General features: G+C 43.4%; 1 protein-coding gene across 1 annotated transcript in view; it reads right to left on the bottom strand.

The window, feature by feature from the left end:
* The window catches only part of DROSHA (drosha ribonuclease III), a 417,719-nt gene that overhangs the window by 167,450 nt on the left and 227,305 nt on the right, over positions 1–22,964 (bottom strand). The window contains exons 18-20 of the mRNA XM_068236738.1: positions 10,716–10,854; positions 2,147–2,207; positions 1,422–1,481 (exon numbers count right to left, since the gene is read on the bottom strand). Of these exons, the coding sequence (XP_068092839.1) occupies positions 1,422–1,481; positions 2,147–2,207; positions 10,716–10,854 (260 nt within the window). The remainder of the gene's footprint in view (positions 1–1,421; positions 1,482–2,146; positions 2,208–10,715; positions 10,855–22,964) is intronic.

Genomic DNA, 22,964 nt, shown 5'->3' on the forward strand with positions numbered 1-22,964 from the left:
GCTGGTGCTCTTTCTCTGCAGGTACACCACTCCTGCACACAAGTCAATCCACAATATAGTAGAAAAAGGCACTCCACAGGCTTTAAAGGGAAGGTTCAGGGAGGGGATTAAAAAAATAAATTTCCACTTACCTGGGGCTACGTCCAGCCCATGGCAGGCAGGAGGTGCCCTCGCCGCCGCACCGCAGGCTCCCGGTGGTCTCCGGTGCCTGACCCGACCTGGCCAGGCCGGCTGCCAGGTCGGGCTCTTCTGCGCTCCATTTCCTGGCACTTCTGCGTACCACGCCGGCGCGCTGACGTCATCGGACGTCCGCTGGGCTGTACTGCGCAGGCGCAGTAGTTCTGCGCTTGCGCAGTACAGCCCGGCGGACATCCGATGACGTCAGCGCGCCGGCGTGGGACGCAGAAGTGCCAGGAAATGGAGCGCAGAAGAGCCCGACCTGGCAGCCGGCCTGGCCAGGTCGGGTCGGGCACCGGAGACCACCGGGAGCCTGCGGAGCGGCGGCGAGGGCACCTCCTGCCTGCCACGGGCTGGAGGAAGCCCCAGGTAAGTGGAAATTTATTTTTATTTTTTTAATCCCGTCCCTGAACCTTCCCTTTAAAGAGAACCCGAGGTGGGTTTGAAGAATATTATCTGCATACAGAGGCTGGATCTGCCTATACAGCCCAGCCTCTGTTGCTATCCCAAACCCCCCTAAGGTCCCCCTGCACTCTGCAATCCCTCATAAATCACAGACGCGCTGCTGACAAACAGCTTGTCAGAGCTGGCTGTGTTTATCTCTATAGTGTCAGTCTGCTGCTCTCCCCGCCTCCTGCAGAACTCTGGTCCCCGTCTGCATCCCTTCCCTCCCTGCTGATTGGAGGGAAGGGACGGGGGCAGGGACCGGAGCTATGCAGGAGGTGGGGGAGCAGCTGAGACTGACACTACAGATGTAAACACAGCCTCACAGCACGGCTGTGATTTATGAGGGATTGCAGAGTGCAGGGGGACCTTAGTGGGGTTTGGGATAGCAACAGAGGCTGGGCTGTATAGGCAGATCCAGCCTCTGTATGCAGATAACATTCTTTAAACACACCTCGGGTTCTCTTTAAACTTCCATTTTATTGTGCAAGAGAACACACTCTGACCCTTCCTCAGGTTTAACCCTACCCCAGGTTTACGCCTATCTACCACTCCTTATACAGGACCATTCATACAAGAAGTCCCACCCAATGTGCAATTTACATACAAGGTTTGAATATATTACGCACACAGACACACACACACACACACACACAGAATTTAAGTCACAGCGCTGGCTGGGAACACAGTTCATTTCGGGTATTTAGTTCTTTGTCTAGAATTCAGTTTTCCTCTGTGTGTCATAAAAGGTAAGACATTAAAGAAATTCAAATGAGAAGTAAAAGAAAAGGACTGTTTACCTTGTTAAAAATTCAACCACTGCATCCCCTAAGAATTCCAAACGTTCATTGTGGTTTATTCTGATAAAAAAAGGGCAAAGATCTGTTACCGCTAAATGTTAAAGAAACAACTACATTTCAAACATTATGAGCATAACTAGTGGCAACCAATGTGGATTTGTACATGCAAGCTTGTGTTTAGAGGAAGAATGTACTATTTTTTTTGCAATATATATAAGCCACATGTTGGATACAAAGGCCAGCGCATTGATTGTCAGACAGTGAGAACGTAGGACTGTGGAATTAATGCTGCTCACAGCATGAGTTTTCACGGATCAATACTTTAGAGGATATGGGCTTGGGACAACAACAAAGAACAACATTTTCAATATTTTAAACATAAAGCTGACTAAAACTAAGTAAAACCGTCGCTGGAGCATTTTTCAAGGGACATGCTGGAGAAATATGTTGAACACAGTCGGATATTTATTTTGGCTGCCGAGGTGGAAATCTCTAAGGATTATGTGGGATCATAACAAGCTAGAATTCAACGCTAAGTGTAGTATGTAGGGGTACAAGAAGGAATATTCTTGCATAAACTGGAGACAGGCTGGTGCAGTCATCCGTTTTGATTAGCTAATCATTTTTATTTAAAGAAGAAACAAACCAACAAAACAGCTGCAGCCTTTTAAATATGGGGGCTTTAAACCACTAGGAAATGAGCAATAAAGTGAAATTATTCTTACCGTGAAGGGGCCGGATCATCTTGCCCCAGACGAGACATAATGTTTATCAGCGTGTTTATTCCTGCATCCATGCAAAATAAAAGTCATCAGAAATGACAGATCAACCAGTTATAAAACAGCAAGCGGAAAGTTCATAAGAAGGACTTAAATCAATAGCGCTCAGGAGTCGGCACTCGTAAAAACATAACAGCATTTTCTCATCATATGCTTGTAAAAACTAGATGGCCTGAAATTTATGTTTCAACTCTGCTCCGTTACCACAGTTTACATGAACAGCAATTAGATCTTTTTAATCCCATCATTTTACACAATGCATTTCAAAGGTTTTAAATTACTTGGCCACACATTCATCTGGGCAAGGGCAACAAAAGCCATAATTACTGCAAGGCCAGATTTTCAACAAACAATTATGAGATCAATGCACTCAATTTCCTTTTTTCCCTTTCTTTTTAGGATTGCAGTTGTGGGAGTGGAGAGAAAGGAAAAAAATAGTAATGTAACAAATAAAAATAACAAGCATAAAGAATATGCAGAGGAAACCCTTTCAATAATGGAACCTGTGGCATAATATGGCCAAGTACTGTACAGCTGCTTCCACTCTGAACATGACACATGAGCACACGCTAATGACAGCACACGTGCTTCGCGCATTCACGCTTCCAGTCCTTTGCAATCGGCTGAGGCTGCAAACACTTCAGCTAGCGCATCTCACACCTGTAGCCAATCATTTTCTAACAACTCCTCCCACCAAAAATACATGTGGGAGTCTTTTCAGCACGTCACCACCACCACATATGAACTAAATTCACTATTCCATTCAGGCTCCTTAATCTAACAAGATCAGTCCAGTATCAACATTGAATTAACGGAAAAATATGATCAGACTACACCCACCACACAGACAGTATACAACAGCACATTCTCAGGTGATAATCTTTTTAAGCAATATAAAAAAAATGATTGGAAACCATCAGACCAGACTTCCAAACCAGTGTATACACGTGCCCACTTTCATTCCTACCAATTGCTGTTGGTTTTTAGGGCAGGTTTCCATTGGCATGTAGTATCCAAAACAGAAGTGGCACACGTGTTGATGCGAATTTGCATCTGAATCACATTAGCCATGCCATGCAGGGCTATTGGGATTTGGATGCATTGTGTAAAAAACTACAGCCAGCAACATTTCTCTCCCACCCACCCCTCCCCCCAAAAGCAAGTCAGATGTAGCTGATTGATTTCAACAGGCTGCATTTTTGCAACCAAAATTGCGTGCGGAAAACGCTGCAATTCAGCTCCAGTGGAAACGGGCCCTTCATCTATATCGATAGGTAATTTGCACAAACACATGCAGGACCAATGTAATCATTTTACAACCAAACCACTTATTTCTCAGTCGTTTTCAATTGGTGAAATCATTATTTTTCGTCACCAAGCTATCCAATCCTTACGTGCTTACCATTAGAGGTAGGATCAACATAACAGTGTTTCAAACACCCCTTTTAAAAACTTAGCTTTGGTAACCCAAAATATTCCCTTTGTTTAAGGTTTCCTTTAAAGGACTATTATAAAAATGCAAATTTTAACTTTTAAATACATTTGAACATATGAAAATAAGATGCACACTTGTTTCAGATTAAAATGCACAGTAAAATAATGATTCTTATGTAGTTGACACAGTAGGTATTATTAATCTGTGGACTTTGAACCTCTTACTGTGGACCTTTTTATCCCTCTCGCTTCAGGTGTCCTTTAATTGAAGGCACAAGTGATAATGATCACAGACAGAGGAGACCGGTAATTTGGGTGCCATGTGGCCCCTGATAATTTTGGCACCTCCATAAACCCCTATGTTAACTGTGGCTACAGCGGCACCTGGTGTATAATTTGGGAATCGGACATACTGTAACTGAAGCCCGAATTTATGTTAAAGCGGACCTGAACTGGAGAGAAGTAAAACACAGATAAATTCACTTTGTCTGTGTTTATAAATAACAGCCTGTTTAATTCTCCTATCTCAGCAATTAATGAGCCAGTGTAATGTAAGTGGTTAGCTGTCTGCTGCCAATTATGAGCTAATATGCAAACACAGGAGGTTAACCCTTTCTGTGCTCCCAGGAAGTAACCACACGCTAGAATCTCTGTGGAAGTTCTGTAAAGGCCCTTCCCACTACGCAATTTTTACTATGATTTTTTTTCTGACAACTGCAGATTTTTTGAGCGAAGGGTGATTGTGTCAGTGATCTCACATTGTGGGTACAGGGGAGCGATTACATGAATAATGTTTGACGATAACGACAGTCATGGTGATCAGATCTTTAAAGATCCCTGACAACTCCTGTGCAAAGTGCCGCAATTGTTTGAACGCTCGTTCATGCCCGTCGTGTACACCCACCAGCATGAAGATGGATCGGGGAACGCTAGTCATCGGGGGATGTTGCTTTTATCCATCTTCCTGTACCGTTAGGGTAGTATTCAGCTTAAGCTGTAACAAAAATGTTTTTTCTTTAAAGGTCATTATGCTGTTGCTTATCTTTTAGAGCAGAGCGAAAGCTCTGAGTCCAGATCCATTTTAAAAGGGGACAGTTAGTGGTAGAGTTAGGATTAATGTTAGGAGGCGGTAAAAGCCTTAAGAGAATATTAGCGGTACCGCCAATATTCTACTAACGGCTTCACCCAGTGCCTTTATTTACTCGCCACTATTGTTACATGTATGCGAGATAAGGCCCATACACATGTCTGATTTTTGCAAACGACGGGTCGTTTGAACGTCCCGTCGTTCAGTCGTTCGCACGCCAAATCGGGCGTGTGTACAGACTGTCGTTTGGGTGATAAGACTGGTTTTGAGCGATCCGCCCGGCGGATTGCTCAGGACCAGTCTTATCACCCGAACTACACACGCCCGATTTGGCGTGCGAACGACTGAACGACGGGACGTTCAAACGACCCGTCGTTCGCAAAAATCAGACGTGTATGGGCCTATAGAGTATGCCAACTGTGCATATCTGAACTGACACCACTGAAAATTTCTAGATATCAGTCAATATGTACTTTGCGAAGCCCAGATATTATCGAATGTATTTACAATGCCCTCAGGCAATGGGACTTGATCCCTTGGGCATCAGCTCAGAGCCAAGTGCTGTATAGCCATGCTGCGAGGCTGAGGGGGGAACAGGGACAATGGCATGGTACATACAGTGGCTTACATGGGAGGGCAAGGAGTAGAATAATGTGCTGGATAAGATTATCTGGCACTCAGGGCAGCTGAAGACTGGCCGAGAAAACTCTGTGCGAACTGGACTTTAGTCCAGAATCACATTTTTGGGCTGTTCATATCAGCAGGTTGTTTGTTAGTCAGGGACTTCCTGTATGTTAAATGTCCTATTTTACAGATAGCAGTACAGTACCTCTCCGCTGCAAGTATAAAGTCAAATTGATTCACTAGTGTGAAGTCCAGCTGAGCTTTTATGAAACCTGACATTTACACATAATTTATCTAAATTATAATACATTACAGAAAGTGCTTCTATTTTATTTGAGATGTAATATGTTTAAACAAGTTCATTTGAGTGTAACTACTTTGAGCTCTAGAACAAATTCCGCAAGAGTATAAAACTCACTTGGCTAATGAAATAAATCAATTTGATAAATTATTTTATTTGGGCTTAGGGCTTTCACAATTTAACCAGGATTATACAGAACTACTATAACCGTCATATGTATTCCCTTCCAATCTGCTCCAAATCCACAGAGAATGTTGTGTACATCAAACGTAAATTTGTTGCCTTTTTTGATGATAAACTTGGTTCAGAGAGTGCGTGAAGAATATGTGACTAGACTTCCCTCATTTCCAATGCAGATTAAGTTTAAAGCGGACCTGAACTCAAAACTTCCTCCCTGCTCTAAAGATAAGCAACAACATACTAACCATTAAAGAAAAAAATATTTGTTACTGAGCTAATACAACAATTCAGGGGACACAATTATCCATTCACCTGCTGACAAAGCCTTACTGGCGCAAGATGTCCTTTGTACATATCATTTCTTTGTTACAGCTGATCTAAATCCTGTAATAAATCTGCACTGTGTCTACTTCCTGCTTTCATGGAAGCAGACATATTGTTAACGTACTGTGTTTACCAATTGGCTGGTTTGCTGTGGCAGCCAGTTCACACAGCTGAGAGATCAAATTAAAACTTGTGATTAGTCACAGATGAGGGGGAATTAGAGAGGCCAAACTGTCTAAATAAATACAATGTGCATTTCTCTATGCTCTCCTTTTGTCCTGTGCAAGAGTTTAGGTCCACTTTAATGTACATCGCTCTCAGATGTGCTCATAGTTGGATTGTCCATAGCAACAAAGCTGTTTGTCTAGTAGTGCTGGTTGAATATACCTTAAATCGGTATGGATTCAGTTTGGTTGTCTTAGCCCAAATAATTAGACCGATCTGTGCTGAATATAAATTACCCCTATTTTTCAGGTTAGAAGATGCACATAGGTTTAGAGGACAAAAACCAGAGGAAAAAAAAATACTAAAACCAGGTGCGTCCATGGTGTAGGGGTGTCTTGTGGTAGCTCCTTAAACAATGCTTAGGGCCTTTTTCCACTAGCCTGCGATTTGCTTCTGATCGCAAATCACAAGGTACATTAAAGGGATACTGTAGGGGGGTCGGGGGAAAATTAGCTGAACTTACCCGGGGCTTCTAATGGTCCCCCGCAGACATCCTGTGTTGGCGCAGCCACTCCCCAATGCTCCGGCCCCGCCTCTGGTTCACTTCTGGAATTTCTGACTTTAAAGTCAGAAAACTACTGCGCCTGCGTTGCTGTGTCCTTGTTCCCGCTGATGTCACCAGGAGTGTACTGCGCAGACACAGACCATACTGGGCCTGCGCTGTGCGCTCTTGATGACATCAGCGGGATCGAGGACACGGCAACGCAGGCGCAGTGGTTTTCTGACTTTAAAGTCAGAAATTCCAGAAGTGAACGGGAGGCGGGGCCGGAGCATTGGTGAGTGGCTGCGCGGGCACAGGATGTCTGCGGGGGACCATTAGAAGCCCCGGGTAAGTTCAGCTCATTTTCTCCCGACCCCCTACAGTGTCCCTTTAAACTAATGGAAACTGCAGCAGCAATTTCCATTAGTGCGATCCGAATGCGATGCGATTTTGGTCAAAGCGCAATCGTCGTCCTGCCACGTTTTGTATGCAATTGAGCTGGACTATAATGAATATAGTAGCTCAATCGCAATCGCATGGTGGAAATTGAAACGCGATTGCATTTCATAGTGGAAAAGAGCCCTTAAACGTACCTGAAAACATGAGATGCTCACCTTCCATTGTCTTCACCCTGACACCAAATTGGAGCACCAGAAGCTGATGTCTGAGCTAGGACCCCAGAAATATAAGTAACTGATGCCCAAACGATCCCCATCTAGAAAAAATGTTCACTTCTGGCCAATAACTTCTTGAGTGCTGGCATTGGCTATGTTACAGCTAACCGCCGGTGCCCAGATGAACATCTGCACAACAAGCCTGTTTGTGTTGATGGTGCTGGGCTGCAACAGCAGAACTAAATGAAACTGACAAAGAATAGTACTGTATGGTTTTTAACAAGATTAATCCTATCACTGTGCTGTGAGCTAGGATTTTTTTCAGCCGTAATTTGTAGTGCTAGTAAAGAAAGAGGGATTAAGAACTATACTTTGACAGTCCATGTTATGTGCTACAAATGATTGTGACGTCCTGATTTCTGTATAAACTTTACTTGCCCTTGCCTGCATAATTACTGTTTAACAAACTGTGGCCATAGCCTTACATTTTACCGTATCCCCTTTATACATGCTAGCCATCTATGCCGCCCCCTTTATGTTAATGATGCTCACCCCCCCATACATGCTAGCAATCTATGGCCTCCATTCATGTTAATGATGTCTGCCCTCGTCCATGCAAGCAATCCATGCTCCCCATCCACCCCCATTTTTGCTAACAATTTAGCAATGCTAAATTCCATGCTAGTGGTCCCCACGTGGAAACTGCAGTTAAAATCGCAGCGGAAGCCCTCACATCCATCCAGGGCTCTCCGTGTGCTCCATCCAGTGACTTTTTTTCCGGCTTTTAGGGTCGCTTGCTGCGTAACCTGGGGGCGCATAAGCGCCAGAGTCACGCATATGGTGCAAATGACCATACAAGCTGAAAGAAATCCTGGGATGGAGGACATGGAGCACCTCAGAAGGACAGATGAGAACTTCTGCTGTGATTTTAACTGCAGTGCCAAGCAGGGACCAGCAACATGGATGGGGGCATGGATTGCTAGCCTGGACGGGGCGGGCATCATTAATATGAACGAGGGGAAAGGTATCACAAGCATGGACCATAGCGTTGTATTTGCTCTATAAGATGCATCTACTCCCCCCCCCCCCACACACACACACTTATGGGGGAGAAAAAGTGCCTCTTATAGTCTAAAAAATACGGTACTTCAAATTGTCAGAATGTTTCTGTTGATGTCTCTTGCTATCAGTTTTTTTTAATCTGTTTCCATGCTCACATCACAATATATAAAACTGCATTGAAACACAGGTATCAATAGATGAAAACTCTTTGAATGAGAAGGTGTGTCCACACTTTTGGTCTGTACCGTAGATCTATATATATTTATATATATATATATATATATATATATATATATATATATATATATATATATATATATATATATATATATATATATATACACACACACACACACACACACACAGTATATATATATATATATATATATATATATATATATATATATACACACACACACATATATATATATATATATAAATACACACACATACTTACATATACACAGTATACATATGTTACAGGCAAAGTACGAAATCAGGCATTCTATAGAATGCCTGAAGTCGTTCAGGCAAAGTGTAGAATACCCGGTTCTCTATAGAATGCCTGCTTTTTTTCACACTTTGACTGTAACAGTTGCATACCTATGCTGTCAGTGAGGCTAGTGATGATGGGTGCATGCATGCTGATGTGCATGCACACACGTTCAAGCTGGTCCATATACACACTAAAGGGACCCCACTGCTACTGCTGAGTTATGTGAAAGCATGCAGCTGTATGGCAAACAAGTTTGAAATGCGGCAGAGTGTTTCAACTACAGCAGGACGATCGACAGCCATGGACTCAAACTGCTGAGTGGTGAGAGCCTCAGTGAGGCAATACTCTATAGTTGTGAGACAAAAATCTCAGCTTTAATTGTGCTTATGCTGGATGAAATATGCAACTATTGCTGCACCATTGAACTTGCTCCATACTTCCATTAAGAAGTGGTGCACTATTATTGTGCGAAACATACCACTGTTAGAACTTTACCTTCATAGTGGCAGTTAGCTCATAGCATTTGCAGCAGTTAATTAATGGGATCCCTGGGAGTGACTGGCATGTATGAAGTGTGTGAACCCAGCCGGCTGTGCAATTGCCACCATTGAGAGTGATTTTTATGGTTTTAAATTGACACATTGGTGTTTATGGTGTTTTTCTACTTTTTGAATAAAGCATAGTTTGGTGAAGTTGATGCAGAGTCTGTTTCCATTGTATCTCGTTTCAAGTGTGTGATTTACATTTTACTGCAGTAAAATAGATCAGCAGGACTGTCAGGCAACTGGAGTTGTTTAAAAGAAAATTAATATGGCAGCCACCATGTGCGTCTCATTTAAGGTGTACTTTAAAGTGAGTGTGTTTCATAGAAAGCAGGTGTTGAGCAGTTGTATAAGTTTGGTTTGCTCACAGCAAACTACTTAGGAATACCCAGACAGCTCATGGTGAGCCAGAACCACCTGGAAGGTATAAACTACTTAAAGAGACCAAAGAGCCCTCTATTAAAAAGCAATGGGAAATGTAATTTTGCCTTCTTAAAACAGAATGGTATTTAGGATAATTTAGCTGTAAGTAAGCAACTTGCTTTCAATGGTGTATGTTGGATTGGCGTGGTTCTGTAAAATGTACTGGCTACAGACTCACTATAGACCAGCAGTTTTGGATCTATAGCCTTGCTTCCAAGGGCATAAAGAGATGATTTGCATACTTGGGAGTGATGCATCATGGGAAACCACGGTTGCTCACTTACAGCTGAATTATTACAAATACTTTCTGTTTCAAGAAGGGAAAATTGCAGGAAATTGCTTAGGCTCCAAATGTCCTAAGATCACATGCAGGGATGCACATGAAGCTAGCACAGCAACAGAATACAGTATTGAGCTTGAAGAGTTCATTTCAGAAAGCAATACTTTTACTTTATACTCAACATTAGCTACTACTTTTAAGAAATAGTCTTGTTCAACTTTAGGTTTAGATAGGCTAAAATCTTTATTTGTCCAATCCTCACCTAAGATTTTAAAGTATATTTGAACAAGGAACTAGAAGAGGCCATTTGATGGTTACTTATATGGCTAATAATTCCATACTGCCGCCTGAACTGGACACAGGCAGATGAGCTGTAATTGCCAATGTTTTACCAGCAGGAGAGCAAATGCACAAATCTTATCAGGACAATTTTTAAACATACCTTTCTTGCGCATGTGCATATAATGAACTTTTCTGTCACCATACTTGGGCTGTCTGATGCCACAATTAGAAAGAGAGTTGCGAGCATGATCAGGGTTCATCCCAAAATTTAAATGGTGGCTTGGGTGAGTCATTGCTAGCTGGAAGACAAGATAACAAACTTAAGTAAGTACATCTATAGCAAATCTTATCAAACATCAGTGAAAAGTGCACTGCAAAATTATCAGTCCAGAGCTACAAAATACAGACTACTGTAGTAAAGTGTAACGGCTTTGGTAATAAAGATTCACACATTGAAGATAACCACCATGCACAACATCTTTTTCGTTATTTTAGGATTTTGTTTAGCTCATATTTATACTATGTATGCTTTAAATAGAAGCCATACCCAAACTATACATAACTATACAGAAATAACACGAAATAGCACAAAATAACACGAAATAGCACATGAACTGTAGGGTAATCATACTGAGAACGCAATAAGTTAACCCACAAATTTAATTATAAGTTCATACAAAAGATATCTTGCATTTCCAGTGTTGCTAATGCAGCAGATGAGAGCATAAGGAAATACATAAGCCATGTACTGTAACAGAGGCCAAGAAGTTTTCAAACTTATAAACCGTCTGTTATGCAGTATGTCATCACAGTATCAATGTGTACAGGCTAAAATGGGAACAGGAAATTTGGGCGCTGCCATTGGCCCCATTGAAATACCGGGTTTGGGGGGGAAATTTGGGTGCCATGGTTAAGGTTAGGCGTGGGGTGTTAATGTTAGGTGTGTTTGTGTGTGTGATGGGGGGGTCGTTAAGGTTAGGTATGGTGGGGGTAGCTGGTTAGAAACCGGTAGTAGGAGGGTTCAGTGTGAGGATAGGCTTAGGTTTAGCTGTAGTAAAATATCAGTATCTAATGCTGATATTTTACTATCGTCATTTTCACTGTAAAAATAGAATATTGGTAAATGTACCTATACTGTAGAGTTTTGTGGACTTCCAAATTTCCCCCAGTGCCCTTTTTGCATGTACGCAGTTAAGTTTATACTGTTAAGGTTAAAAATAAAAACATAATACCACACCATGGCAAAGTATCAAATGTCTAACCTAATGAAGGGGGGGGGGGGGGTCCTAGTGTGATTAGTTTAAGGATAGAGGCTTTATGTCAGGGTCAGGTGAAAGGTCAAGGTCAGGTGCAAGGTTAAAGTTGTTTTTTTTGCAGTAGAATATGAAATGAGAGGGCTACCTTACTTTCAGATACAGAAAAATAAAATCTACGGGACAGGTACTGGGTAATCTTAGAATTAGACTGTCTTCACTGGTCACAGTCAAAAGCATTAGAGAATACTGTATCTGAATTAAAAAACAAAACACTAGATACTTTACCATGGCCGGCCTTTGAACGGAGCGACCGGAGCGGTCGCTCAGGGCGCCGGCTTCCAGGGGGGCGCACGCTTCCCTCCCTCAGATAAAAGTATCTTCCCCGCCGCACAGCTTCCCTCTGATTAATGCGCCCCGCTCTGAGCACTGCACCTCTTATTTCCCTTCCTTCCCTCCCTCCCTCCTAGAGAACGGTGCAGGCAGTGGCTCTGACTCACCGTCCATCTCACAAACAACAGGGTTGCTCAGCTGAGCTCCCGGGGCATTCTTCTGCATTGTGGCTTTAAAGAGAACCCGAGGCGGGGTTCTTCCATCGCAATCCATATACAGAGGCTGGGTCTGTCTATAGAGCCCAGCCTCTGTTGCTAGTTAGTTCCCTCCAAAGCCCCCCCCTGCGCGCTGTCAGACCCCATAAAACACAGCCGCGCTACGCGGCTGTGTTTACCTCACTACTGTCAGTCTCGGCTGCTCCCCCGCCTGCTGAATCTCTCCGGTCCCCGCCCGCGTCCCTTCCCTCCAATAAGCGGCGAGGGAAGGGACGTGGGCGGGGACCGGAGCGATTCAGGAGGCGGGGGAGCGGCGAGATTGACAGTAGTGAGCTAAACACAGCCGGCTGCGACACGCTGCGTGTCGCCAGCGTGGCTGTGTTTTATGAGGTCTGACAGCGCGCAGGGGGGCTTTGAAAAAAACTAACTAGCAACAGAGGCTGGGCTCCATAGACAGACCCAGCCTCTGTATATGGATTGCGATGGAAGAACCCCACCTCGGGTTCTCTTTAAGGGTCCTCACTTGATGAGGTCATCAAGCAAAGCCCTTATGTCCCGGGAGCTGAGCAGAGCTGCTGTTTGCGAGATAGATGTGACACTGCCTGCACCATTCTCTATGAGGGAGGGAGGGAAGGGAAATGACAGGTGCTCGGAGCAGGGCGCATTAATCAGAGGGAAGCTGTGTGCCGGGGAAGATACTTTTATTGGAGGGAGGGAAGCTGAGTGCCAGGGGGCCTCTTATTTGACTCCATGGGAACGTTCTGTGAGGGGGGAGGGGGTGTGGGTGCGTGTTATCCGCGTGTGTGTGTTGCTTGTATGTGATCCGCGTGTGTGTGCTGCTTGTATGTGATCCGCGTATGTGTGCTGCTTGTATGTGATCTGCGAGTGTGTGCTGCTTGTATGTGATCTGCGTGTGTGTGTTGCTTGTATGTGATCTGCATGTGTCTGCTGCTTGTATGTGATCCACGTGTGTGTGTGCTGCTTGTATGTGATCCGTGTGTGTGTGTGCTGCTTGTATGTGATCCGTGTGTGTGTGTGTGTGTGTGTGTGCTGCTTGTATGTGATCCGCGTGTGTGTGCTGCTTGTATGTGATCCGCGTGTGTGTGTGCTGCTTGTATGTGATCCGCGTGTGTGTGTGTGCTGCTTGTATGTGATCTGCGTGTGTGTGTGTTGCTTGTATGTGATCTGCATGTGTGTGCTGCTTGTATGTGATCCGCGTGTGTGTGCTGCTTGTATGTGATCCGCGTGTGTGTGCTGCTTGTATGTGATCCGCGCGTGTGTGCTGCTTGTATGTGATCCGTGTGTGTGTGTGCTGCTTGTATGTGATCCGCGTGTGTGTGTGTGCTGCTTGTATGTGATCTGCGTGTGTGTGTGCTGCTTGTATGTGATCTGCGTGTGTGTGCTGCTTGTATGTGATCTGCGTGTGTGTGTGCTGCTTGTATGTGATCTGCATCTGTGTGTGCTGCTTGTATGTGATCTGCGTGTGTGTGTGTGCGTGTGCGATCTGCTTGTATGTGATCTGCATGTGTGAGTGTGTATATGTGTGTGTGCGAGATCTGCTTGTATGTGATCTACATGTGTGAGTGTGTATATGTGTGTGTGTGAGATCTGAATGTGTGTGTGCGAGATCTGCATGTGTGTGTGTGTGATCTGCTTGTATGTGATCTGCATGTGTGTGTGTGCGCGAGATCTGCTCGTATGTGATCTGCATGTGTGAGTGTGTGCGTGCGTGTGAGATCTGCATGTGTGTGTGTGTGATCTGCTTGTATGAGATCTGCATTTGTGAGTGTGTGTGTATATGTGTGTGTGCGAGATCTGCATGTGTGTGTATGATCTGCGTGTGTATTTGATCTGTGCCTGTGTGTATGTGTCTGTGTGATCTGCATGTGTGTGTGTGATTTGCGTGTGTATTTGATCTGTGCCTATGTGTATGTGCCTGTGTGATCTGCATGTGTGTGATCTGTGTCTGTGTGCGTGAAGAGGATGAATGGGAGGGGGGGCACCAAAATCTGGTTCGCTCAGGGCGCTGTGAAACCTAAGGCTGGCCCTGTACTTTACCTCTGTAGAACTGGATATTCCAGAGGCTTGCTCATTTTTCTTACACGCCTCCATTCCTGCACTGTGACCCTTTTAACCATTTCTGCCGCTGGGACGTGAGCCTCACGTCCGAAGTGGCAGCTGCTACAGCCGCAGGGACGCGATAGTTACGTCCCTGCAGCTTGGGGGGGCTGTGTGCACGATCGTGCAGGAAAAAGGCCGCAATCGCGCTGTTATCGGCAACAGGGGGAATTGACTGCAGGGGGCAAAAGTCCCCTGAGCCAATCCGTTCTCGTTTGCTGAGAATGAACACTGTTTTTGTTCAAAAACATTGTTTATCCTTAAATAGAGCCTGCCGTGCTTCCCCCCACCGCCGATCGTTAGATTTATGAATGGGAACAAAATATTGTCACCATACATTATACTAGGGATATAATTTTAACGTTGCAATAACAAATGGGCAAATAAAATGTGTGGTAGCATGTTAGTATTTTAAAATTATAATGGCTGAAAACTGAGAAATAATGATTTTTTTCTTATTATTCCTGGTAAAATGCATTTAGAATAAAATAATCATTAACATAATGTACCACCCAAAGAAAGCCGAATTGGTGGCGGCAAAAACAAGGTATAGATCATTTAGTTGTGATAAGTAGTGATAAAGTTATTGGGGAATGAAGGGAGGAGCGCTGAAATGTGAAAATTCCTCTCGTCCATTAGGTGAAAAATATCCGCTGGCTGAAAGGGTTAAAATAATCAACAATACTGTTTCATATACGTAGTGTTCGCGGCCACGGTCGCCTCCATGTACGAGAGGGGAGCAGCACTGTGCAGGGGTAAAGTATGGCCTGCTCTCCTCAACAGCATGGATCCAAAAAGGAACCATGGAGGGAAAAGCCATGCAAGGAGCGACTTCATGCCACTGCATAGGTGTGAACCTTACTGGTGTGGCTGCGCTCGTACAAGTAGTGGAGGGGGCCATGAAGAAGAAAAGGGCCCCAACTGGCAGAGGGGAGGTCTAGGATTTTAGAAGCCTTTTGGAGCAAGTATTTCATTTTTTTTTTTTTTACGGACTTCAGACTTCCTTTAAAGAAAACCTGAACTGAACATTAAAAGCCAAAATAAGCATACACAAGTCATACTTACCTTCCATGTAGACTACTCCTCAGTGTCTTTCTCCTGCCCCGCTTCCTGTTTGTTCACTGTGATCAGGGGAATTTTTCGTCCTCCATTTTGAAAATGGCCATTACCCATAACAGCTTTCTGGTCAGCACACAGTTAAACTGTAACATCGCCCACTTGTGCCATAGGGAAACATGGACATTACCTGGTACATCAGTTTTCCTCTCAGCTATAACTGACAGCAACTGATATTTTACTGACAGCAACTGATATATTTCAGATCTGACAAAATATTGTCAGAACTGGAAGGGATCATTGTCAGAAGAAAATGGTGAGCTTCTGAGAGGAACTGATGGCAAGGTAACTATGTAATGTTCATTGTAAGTTACCTCATGTGTTTATTTTAAATATTTTTACTCAGTACAGGTTCTCTTTAAATTTCCAAATATCAAAACTGTGATCTTAACCCCAATATCCTGTGTGGCCTGGCATTAAAGGACACCCGAGGCGGAAATAAACTAATGAAATAAATTATTGTATCCATCTTCCTTCTCCTAAAAATGAATTTAAATTATTCCACAGTTTTATTTTATGTTTAAATCTACTTTTTAAGTTTTAACTGTTTTATTGTTTTTGCTCAATTAAACATTCATTGAAGCATGCCAGAGCTAAAATCTAGGAATGATTGGCCCTTTTTATCTCTTTCCTGCTCTCAGAAGCCATTTTCTGCTAGGAAAGTGTTTTATAGTTGGAATTTCCTGTCTGAGTCAGCCACTTACATACCTCATATTTAACTCTTCCAGGCAGAGAAAGAAAAAAAGGAACACAGCATAGTTATTTGTTTGTTAGGCACTGTACATACCCATGTCTAATGTCATCTTGGGTATCCTTTAAAGAGAACCCGAGGTGGGGTTCGGACAATGCTATCTGCATACAGAGGCTGGGTCTGCCTATACTGCCCAGACTCTGTTGCTATCCAGATCCCCCCTAAGCCCCCCCTGTGCTCTGCTATCCCCCATAAATCACAGTCGCACTGTCAACACGCAGCGTGTCGCAGCGGGCTGTGTTTACCTATGTACTGTCTCTGCGCTCCCACCGCCTCCTGCATAGCTCCAGTCCCCGCCCGCGTCCCTTCCCTCCAATCAGCGGGGAAGGAAGGGACGCGGGCGGGGACCGGAGCTATGCAGGAGGCGGGGGGAGCGCCGAGACTGACAGTACATAGGTAAACACAGCCCGCACAGCACGTCTGTAATTTATGGGGGATATCAGAGCGCAGGGGGGGGGCTTAGGGGGGATCTCGATAGCAACAGAGGCTGGGCTGTATAGGCAGACCCAGCCTCTGTATGCGGATAGCATTGTCAGAACCCCACCTCGGCTTCTCTTTAAACCATACATACAATGAATAAGGTCTGAAATAACTGCTGCCTATCCTCCTATACACATTTCCACAGCATGACTAAGAAAACCCGGTTTTCTGATATGTTCAAATAAATGAAAAGAGTGGCAAAGATGTTTATTGCCAAATAGTTCATTTAACTGTGATAACCACTTAACTCTGATTTGTTACTGATTTACAGTGTGTGCTATGTTACCTTCAAAGAATACTGCAGTGTGCAGTATTCAAAATAAATCACTTCTGTTCAAAACCATTTTAATTGAATTATTTGACTCAATTTAATATACCAATTTAATGTGATGCCGGACTAACATAAAACTTTCTCAGCATGATTTGTAAGCTACACTAATTTCTTTATTCTGATCTAATTAAAAATAACTTTGACAAGCCTATGTGTGACAGTGTCTGAAACAATCATTTTCTGTCCGATTTCACATGACTGTATTTTATTTATTTTTATGGTATTCATAGGAAGAGGGAGACACTAAGATGAAGAGAAAAGGCTCAAAGGAGAAAAGATACTAGTCAGGAAAATAAATTATAAGTATAGTTATCTTGCAAACAAAATGAACTATACTATTTTTCATGCCAACAATGCATGGAATATATTATGAAAATGGAAATAATCTCACATCAGCAATAGTGAATTATGGACACGTGATACAATATTTACTTTTTCTTTAAAGCAAAAAAGTTAAATCTACATAAAATATGAAGGAGGGAATTCAAAAATAAAAAACCTTACATATGACATAATTTGACTGGTGCATAAGACTTTTTAGTTAAAAGTAGCTACTTTTTTAATCCCACCTTTAGAATTCTCCTTGTTTTAGTTTACACCATGATTCATGATCAATAAAAACTCAAGTTCATTAGGCACATGAGTGAACGCAATTCAAATTTAACGAGTGATTCATGAGTCTTCTTTCTGTCTCCCATGCCGGGTTCAAGGACAATTATAAGACCTGCACATAGCAGGCATTTGGGCAGTGTTCTCTCCAGAGCCTATTAGCTGGGCGGAGCGCCCACCTGGTTCTCTGTTCCCGCCCGGCTGATTTGATTAGCCTCCAAGTGTAAAGCCTCATCTACACGTGTAGATGAGGCGGCGATCCGGTGGCTCGATTAGCCGCCGGATCGCCTCTTCCGCATCCCCGCCGCGTCCCCACTCGCCGCGCGTGCGCCGGAATCAATACCCGCTCGATTCCCGCTCGTCCCCGCGCCACGACGCTTATCTTCCGCTTGATTCCCTGCCATTGTCCCCTCGCGGGGAGCGAGCAGGGAATCGGCGGTGGAGAGATCCGTCCTGTCCGATCTTATCAATCGAGCCGCATTAGCCTGTCTTATCTCAGCAGTTACAGTAATTTAGGTGGAAAAAAAAAGCCATACGTACATTGAGTTCAGCCAGAATACCTGTATGCTCTCATATCACTGTGCTTTTTGAACTAGCATGGTTTTTGCAAAGTCTCTGGAGTTGTCACCACTCTGCTGCCTGCCTGTGTGACCAGCTTTAAAGAGAACCTGTAGCAAAAAAAAGTTCCCCTAGGGGGTACTCACCTCGGTAGGGGGAAGCCTCAGGGTCCCAGTGAGGCTTCCCCCTCCACAGTAGTTGCAGGCAGTCCAGCGCTGGCTCCCCCGAAGTGTCTGGCAATCCTCCCTCGACAAGCGCCGCTTTATTCACCTTTCCTGGCTCTAGCGGGGGCGCTGTTGCGGCTCTCAGCACGAAGATAGGCAAAAAAGCCGATCTCCATCGGGTCCGTTCCACTGCGCAGGTGACTTGCGCCTGCACAGTAGAGTGGCCAGACAGCGATTGGCTATTTCCGCCTATCTCTGAGCGGATATTGCGCCTGTGCTGGAGCCGGGAAGGTAAATATTTACATCCCCGCTGTTCGGGGAGCTTTGTCTCCGCCGCCGTGGGACCGCGGAGGACAGGGGAAGCCTCAATAGGATCCGGAGGCTTCCCCCACCTGAGGCAAGTACCCCCCAGGGAAGGTTTTTTTGTTACAGGTTTTCTTTAAGTCAGCACTCCTCTGCTGATAGTGTATGTCCAGCAGCAGGAGTCACAATACATTGCATGCAGGGAGTGGTGAATGTCAGGTCATATATGTGATGATGGGTCTATGGCACTAAGGTCCCATTCACACTAAGATACTTTTCCAGGAATTTACAGAGCTTTGCTGAAAGCCAGTGAACAGAGAAGCGCTATGACAAAGTTTCCCTCAGGAAGCATTAACACTATAATTGTGATGTATGTAAATCACAAATGAACTGCATACAGCATTTTGGGATTGTTTGCAATGCGATTTTTGTTTCTCGATCGAGTTATATCACTACCCCCCCCCCCCCCTCCAACCAGCACCCAGCATTATGACAACTCCTACCTACCCAGAGTGATCCACTCCCACCCCACCCAGTGTGACCCTTTCTCTCCGTTCAGCGTTTCCTTACTTTTTCACCCAGCAGCACCCAGCGTGTCCTTACTTCCCCACCCGGCTACTTTTTCATGCCACCCGGCTGGAAAATATTTCTGGGGAGAACACTGCTGGGGATGAAGATTAGCATGACATTAGCTGTCTTTTTGTTATAGAAGATACACCTCTACAAAACTCAGAACTGAATAAAATAAATATACCAGCATAGCTCTTTTATATGGACCAGTCCCAGACACACTAATATAGGGGCGGGGCTTTAAAGAGGAGATGTCAACCATACTGTCTCAGAAAAAAAAACACATATACTGTATAAGTAGATAAATACTTGCTCTACTTACATAACATATGTATTGCCCTGTCCACGTTTTGACTTTAGTGATTTTTCTATACAGGGAGTGCAGAATTATTAGGCAAGTTGTATTTTTGAGGAATAATTTTATAATTGAACAACAACCATGTTCTCAATGAACCCAAAAAACTCATTAATATCAAAACTGAATATTTTTGAAAGTAGTTTTAAAGTTTGTTTTTAGTTTTAGCTATTTTGGGGGGATATATGTGTGTGCAGGTTACTATTACTGAGCATAATTATTAGGCAACTTAAAGCGGAATATAACCCTGCATTTCAACTTTGCTCTAAAACATTATTTACAGCATATTACATGCAAAAAGCATTTTTTTTTTACTAGACCAGCATTGGAAAGGTTAAACACAGAGGTTTAAAGTTCCGTGGAGAGATATGCAGAAGTTCAGATTGTTACATTCTATTTAGTTAAATGTATCTACTGAGAAATGTTACACACTCTTTGGCTGTCCTCCAGCTCCTTCTCAGTCAGAGAGAGTGAATCACATTCAACACTTAGATACATTTATGTAAACAAAATGTATCTATGTCAGCTTCTGATGCGTCTGCAGAAATCTCCAGGAACTTTAAAGCCCTGTGTAACCCTTCCAATGCTGGTCTAGTAAAAAAAAAAATGCTGGTTGCATATAATATACTGTAAATAATGTTTTAGAGCAAAGTTGAAATGCAGGGTTATATTCCGCTTTAACAAAAAACAAATATATACCCATTTCAATTATTTATTTTTACCAGTGAAACCAATATAACATCTCGACATTCACAAATATACATTTCTGACATTCACAAACAAAACAAAAACAAATCAGTGACCAATATAGCCACCTTTCTTTGCAAGGACACTCAAAAGCCTGCCATCCATGGATTCTGTCAGTGTTTTGATCTGTTCACCATCAACATTGCGTGCAGCAGCAACCACCGCAGCCTCCCAGCCACTGTTCAGAGAGGTGTACTGTTTTCCCTCCTTGTAAATCTCACATTTTATGATGGACCACAGGTTCTCAATGGGGTTCATATCTGGTGAACAAGGAGGCCATTTGATTAGTTTTTCTTCTTTTATACCCTTTCTTGCCAGCCACGCTGTGGAGTACTTGGACGCGTGTGATGGGGCATTGTCCTGCATGAAAATCATGTTTTTCTTGAAGGATGCAGACTTCTTCCTGTACCACTGCTTGACGAAGGTGTCTTCCAGAAACTGGCAGTAGGACTGGTAGTTGAGCTTCACTCCATCCTCAACCCGAAAAGGCCCCACAAGCTCATCTTTGATGATACCAGCCCAAACCAGTACTCCACCTCCACCTTGCAGGCGTCTGAGTCGGACTGGAGCTCTCTGCCCTTTACCAATCCAGCCACGGGCCCATCCATCTAGCCCATCAAGACCCACTCTCATTTCATCAGTCCATAAAACCTTAGAAAAATCAGTCTTGAGATATTTCTTGGGCCAGTCTTGACGTTTCAGCTTATGTGTCTTGTTCAGTGGTGGTCGTCTTTCAGTCTTTCTTACCTTGGCCATGTCTCTGAGTATTGCACACCTTGTGCTTTTGGGCACTCCAGTGATGTTGCAGCTCTGCAATATGGCCAAACTGGTGGCAAGTGGCATCTTGGCAGCTGCACGTTTGACTTTTCTCAGTTCATGGGCATTTATTTTGCGCCTTGGTTTTTCCACACGCTTCTTGCGACCCTGTTGACTATTTTGAATGAAACGCTTGATTGTTCGATGATCACGCTTCAAAGCTTTGCAATTTTAAGAGTGCTGCATCCCTCTGCAAGATATCTTACTATTTTTGACTTTTCTGAGCCTGTCAAGTCCTTCTTTTGACCCATTTTGCCAAAGGAAAGGAAGTTGCCTAATAATTATGCACACCTGATATAGGGTGTTGATTTTCATTAGACCACACCCCTTCTCATTACAGAGATGCACGTCACCTAATATGCTTAATTGGTAGTAGGCTTTCGAGCCTATACAGCTTGGAGTAAGACAACATGCATAAAGAGGATGATGTGGTCAAAATACTCATTTGCCTAATAATTCTGCACTCCCTGTAGTACAAAAAGAGAGAATTCTATCCTTCTTAGGATTCTGCATTTTAACTGTGTCTATCTTGAAGCCAATCCTGATGTAATTTCCTCCCTTACTCTCCTCTGCCTGATTGTGTATTCATTGCCCACCCTCTTTCCAGTCTTCAGGCACTCCCACCCAGCTCCACATTGTCTCAGCATGAGAAATATTGGCCAATAAGAGAAGAACAGAGGTGTGGGAGAGGAAACAGAAGGGAAAGAGGCTTCAGCCAATCAGGCTGCATTAAGTCTGAGGGGGAAGTAAAGAAGCAAAACAAGACAATCCAGCACGCCCTGCAAATTCCTTTGTGCTGAAATGTACCAAATAAGAGTCTGGCAAACTGGGGAATGATCATTTATCAACAAGAAAAGTAATAGTGATTTTTAACTTTTGAATTGCATGGTTAGCATCCTTATTACTTGTTTACCAGCTAAAAAGAAAGAATTCATTTTTATTTTATGCTCAACAGTTACACTTTAACAAAGATAGGGAGGGGAATAGTCTCCATTCATTTCAAAAGCTATGTCCCTATAATAGAGGGGAAGTTGCCCCCAAACAGAGGGGCAGCATGCCCCCTTCCATTTCAAGATCTCTGTCTCCATAGCTTCTGGACAAGGGTTAGATCACCCTGTAGTGTTTTTTTTCCACTTTAATTTTGAGTGCGACTCCAAATCCAGACCTACATGGGATCATAAGTTTGATTTCCATTGATAATTTTTGTGTGATTTTGTTGCCAGCACATTCAATGTAAAGAACAAAATATTTAATAAGAATATCTCATTCATTCAGATCTAGGATATTTTATTTTTGTGTGTATATATATATATATATATATATATATATATATATATATATATATATATATATATATATATATATATATATATGTGTGTATATATATATATATATATATATATATATATATATATATATATATATATATATATTTTTTTTTTTTTTGGGGGGGGGGCAGCACGGTGGCGTAGTGGTTAGCGCTCTCGCCTTGCAGCATTGGGTCCCTGGTTCGAATCCCAGCCAGGTCAACATCTGCAAGGAGTTTGTATGTTCTCCCCATGTCTGCGTGGGTTTCCTCCGGGCACTCAGGTTTCCTCCCACATCCCAAAAGCATACGGATAGGTTAATTGTCTCCTCCCTAAATTGGCCCTAGACTACAACACATACAATACATACATAGACATAGGAC

The sequence above is a fragment of the Hyperolius riggenbachi genome, chromosome 5 (genome assembly GCF_040937935.1).
Source record: "Hyperolius riggenbachi isolate aHypRig1 chromosome 5, aHypRig1.pri, whole genome shotgun sequence".
NCBI classification, from domain to species: Eukaryota; Metazoa; Chordata; class Amphibia; order Anura; family Hyperoliidae; genus Hyperolius; species Hyperolius riggenbachi.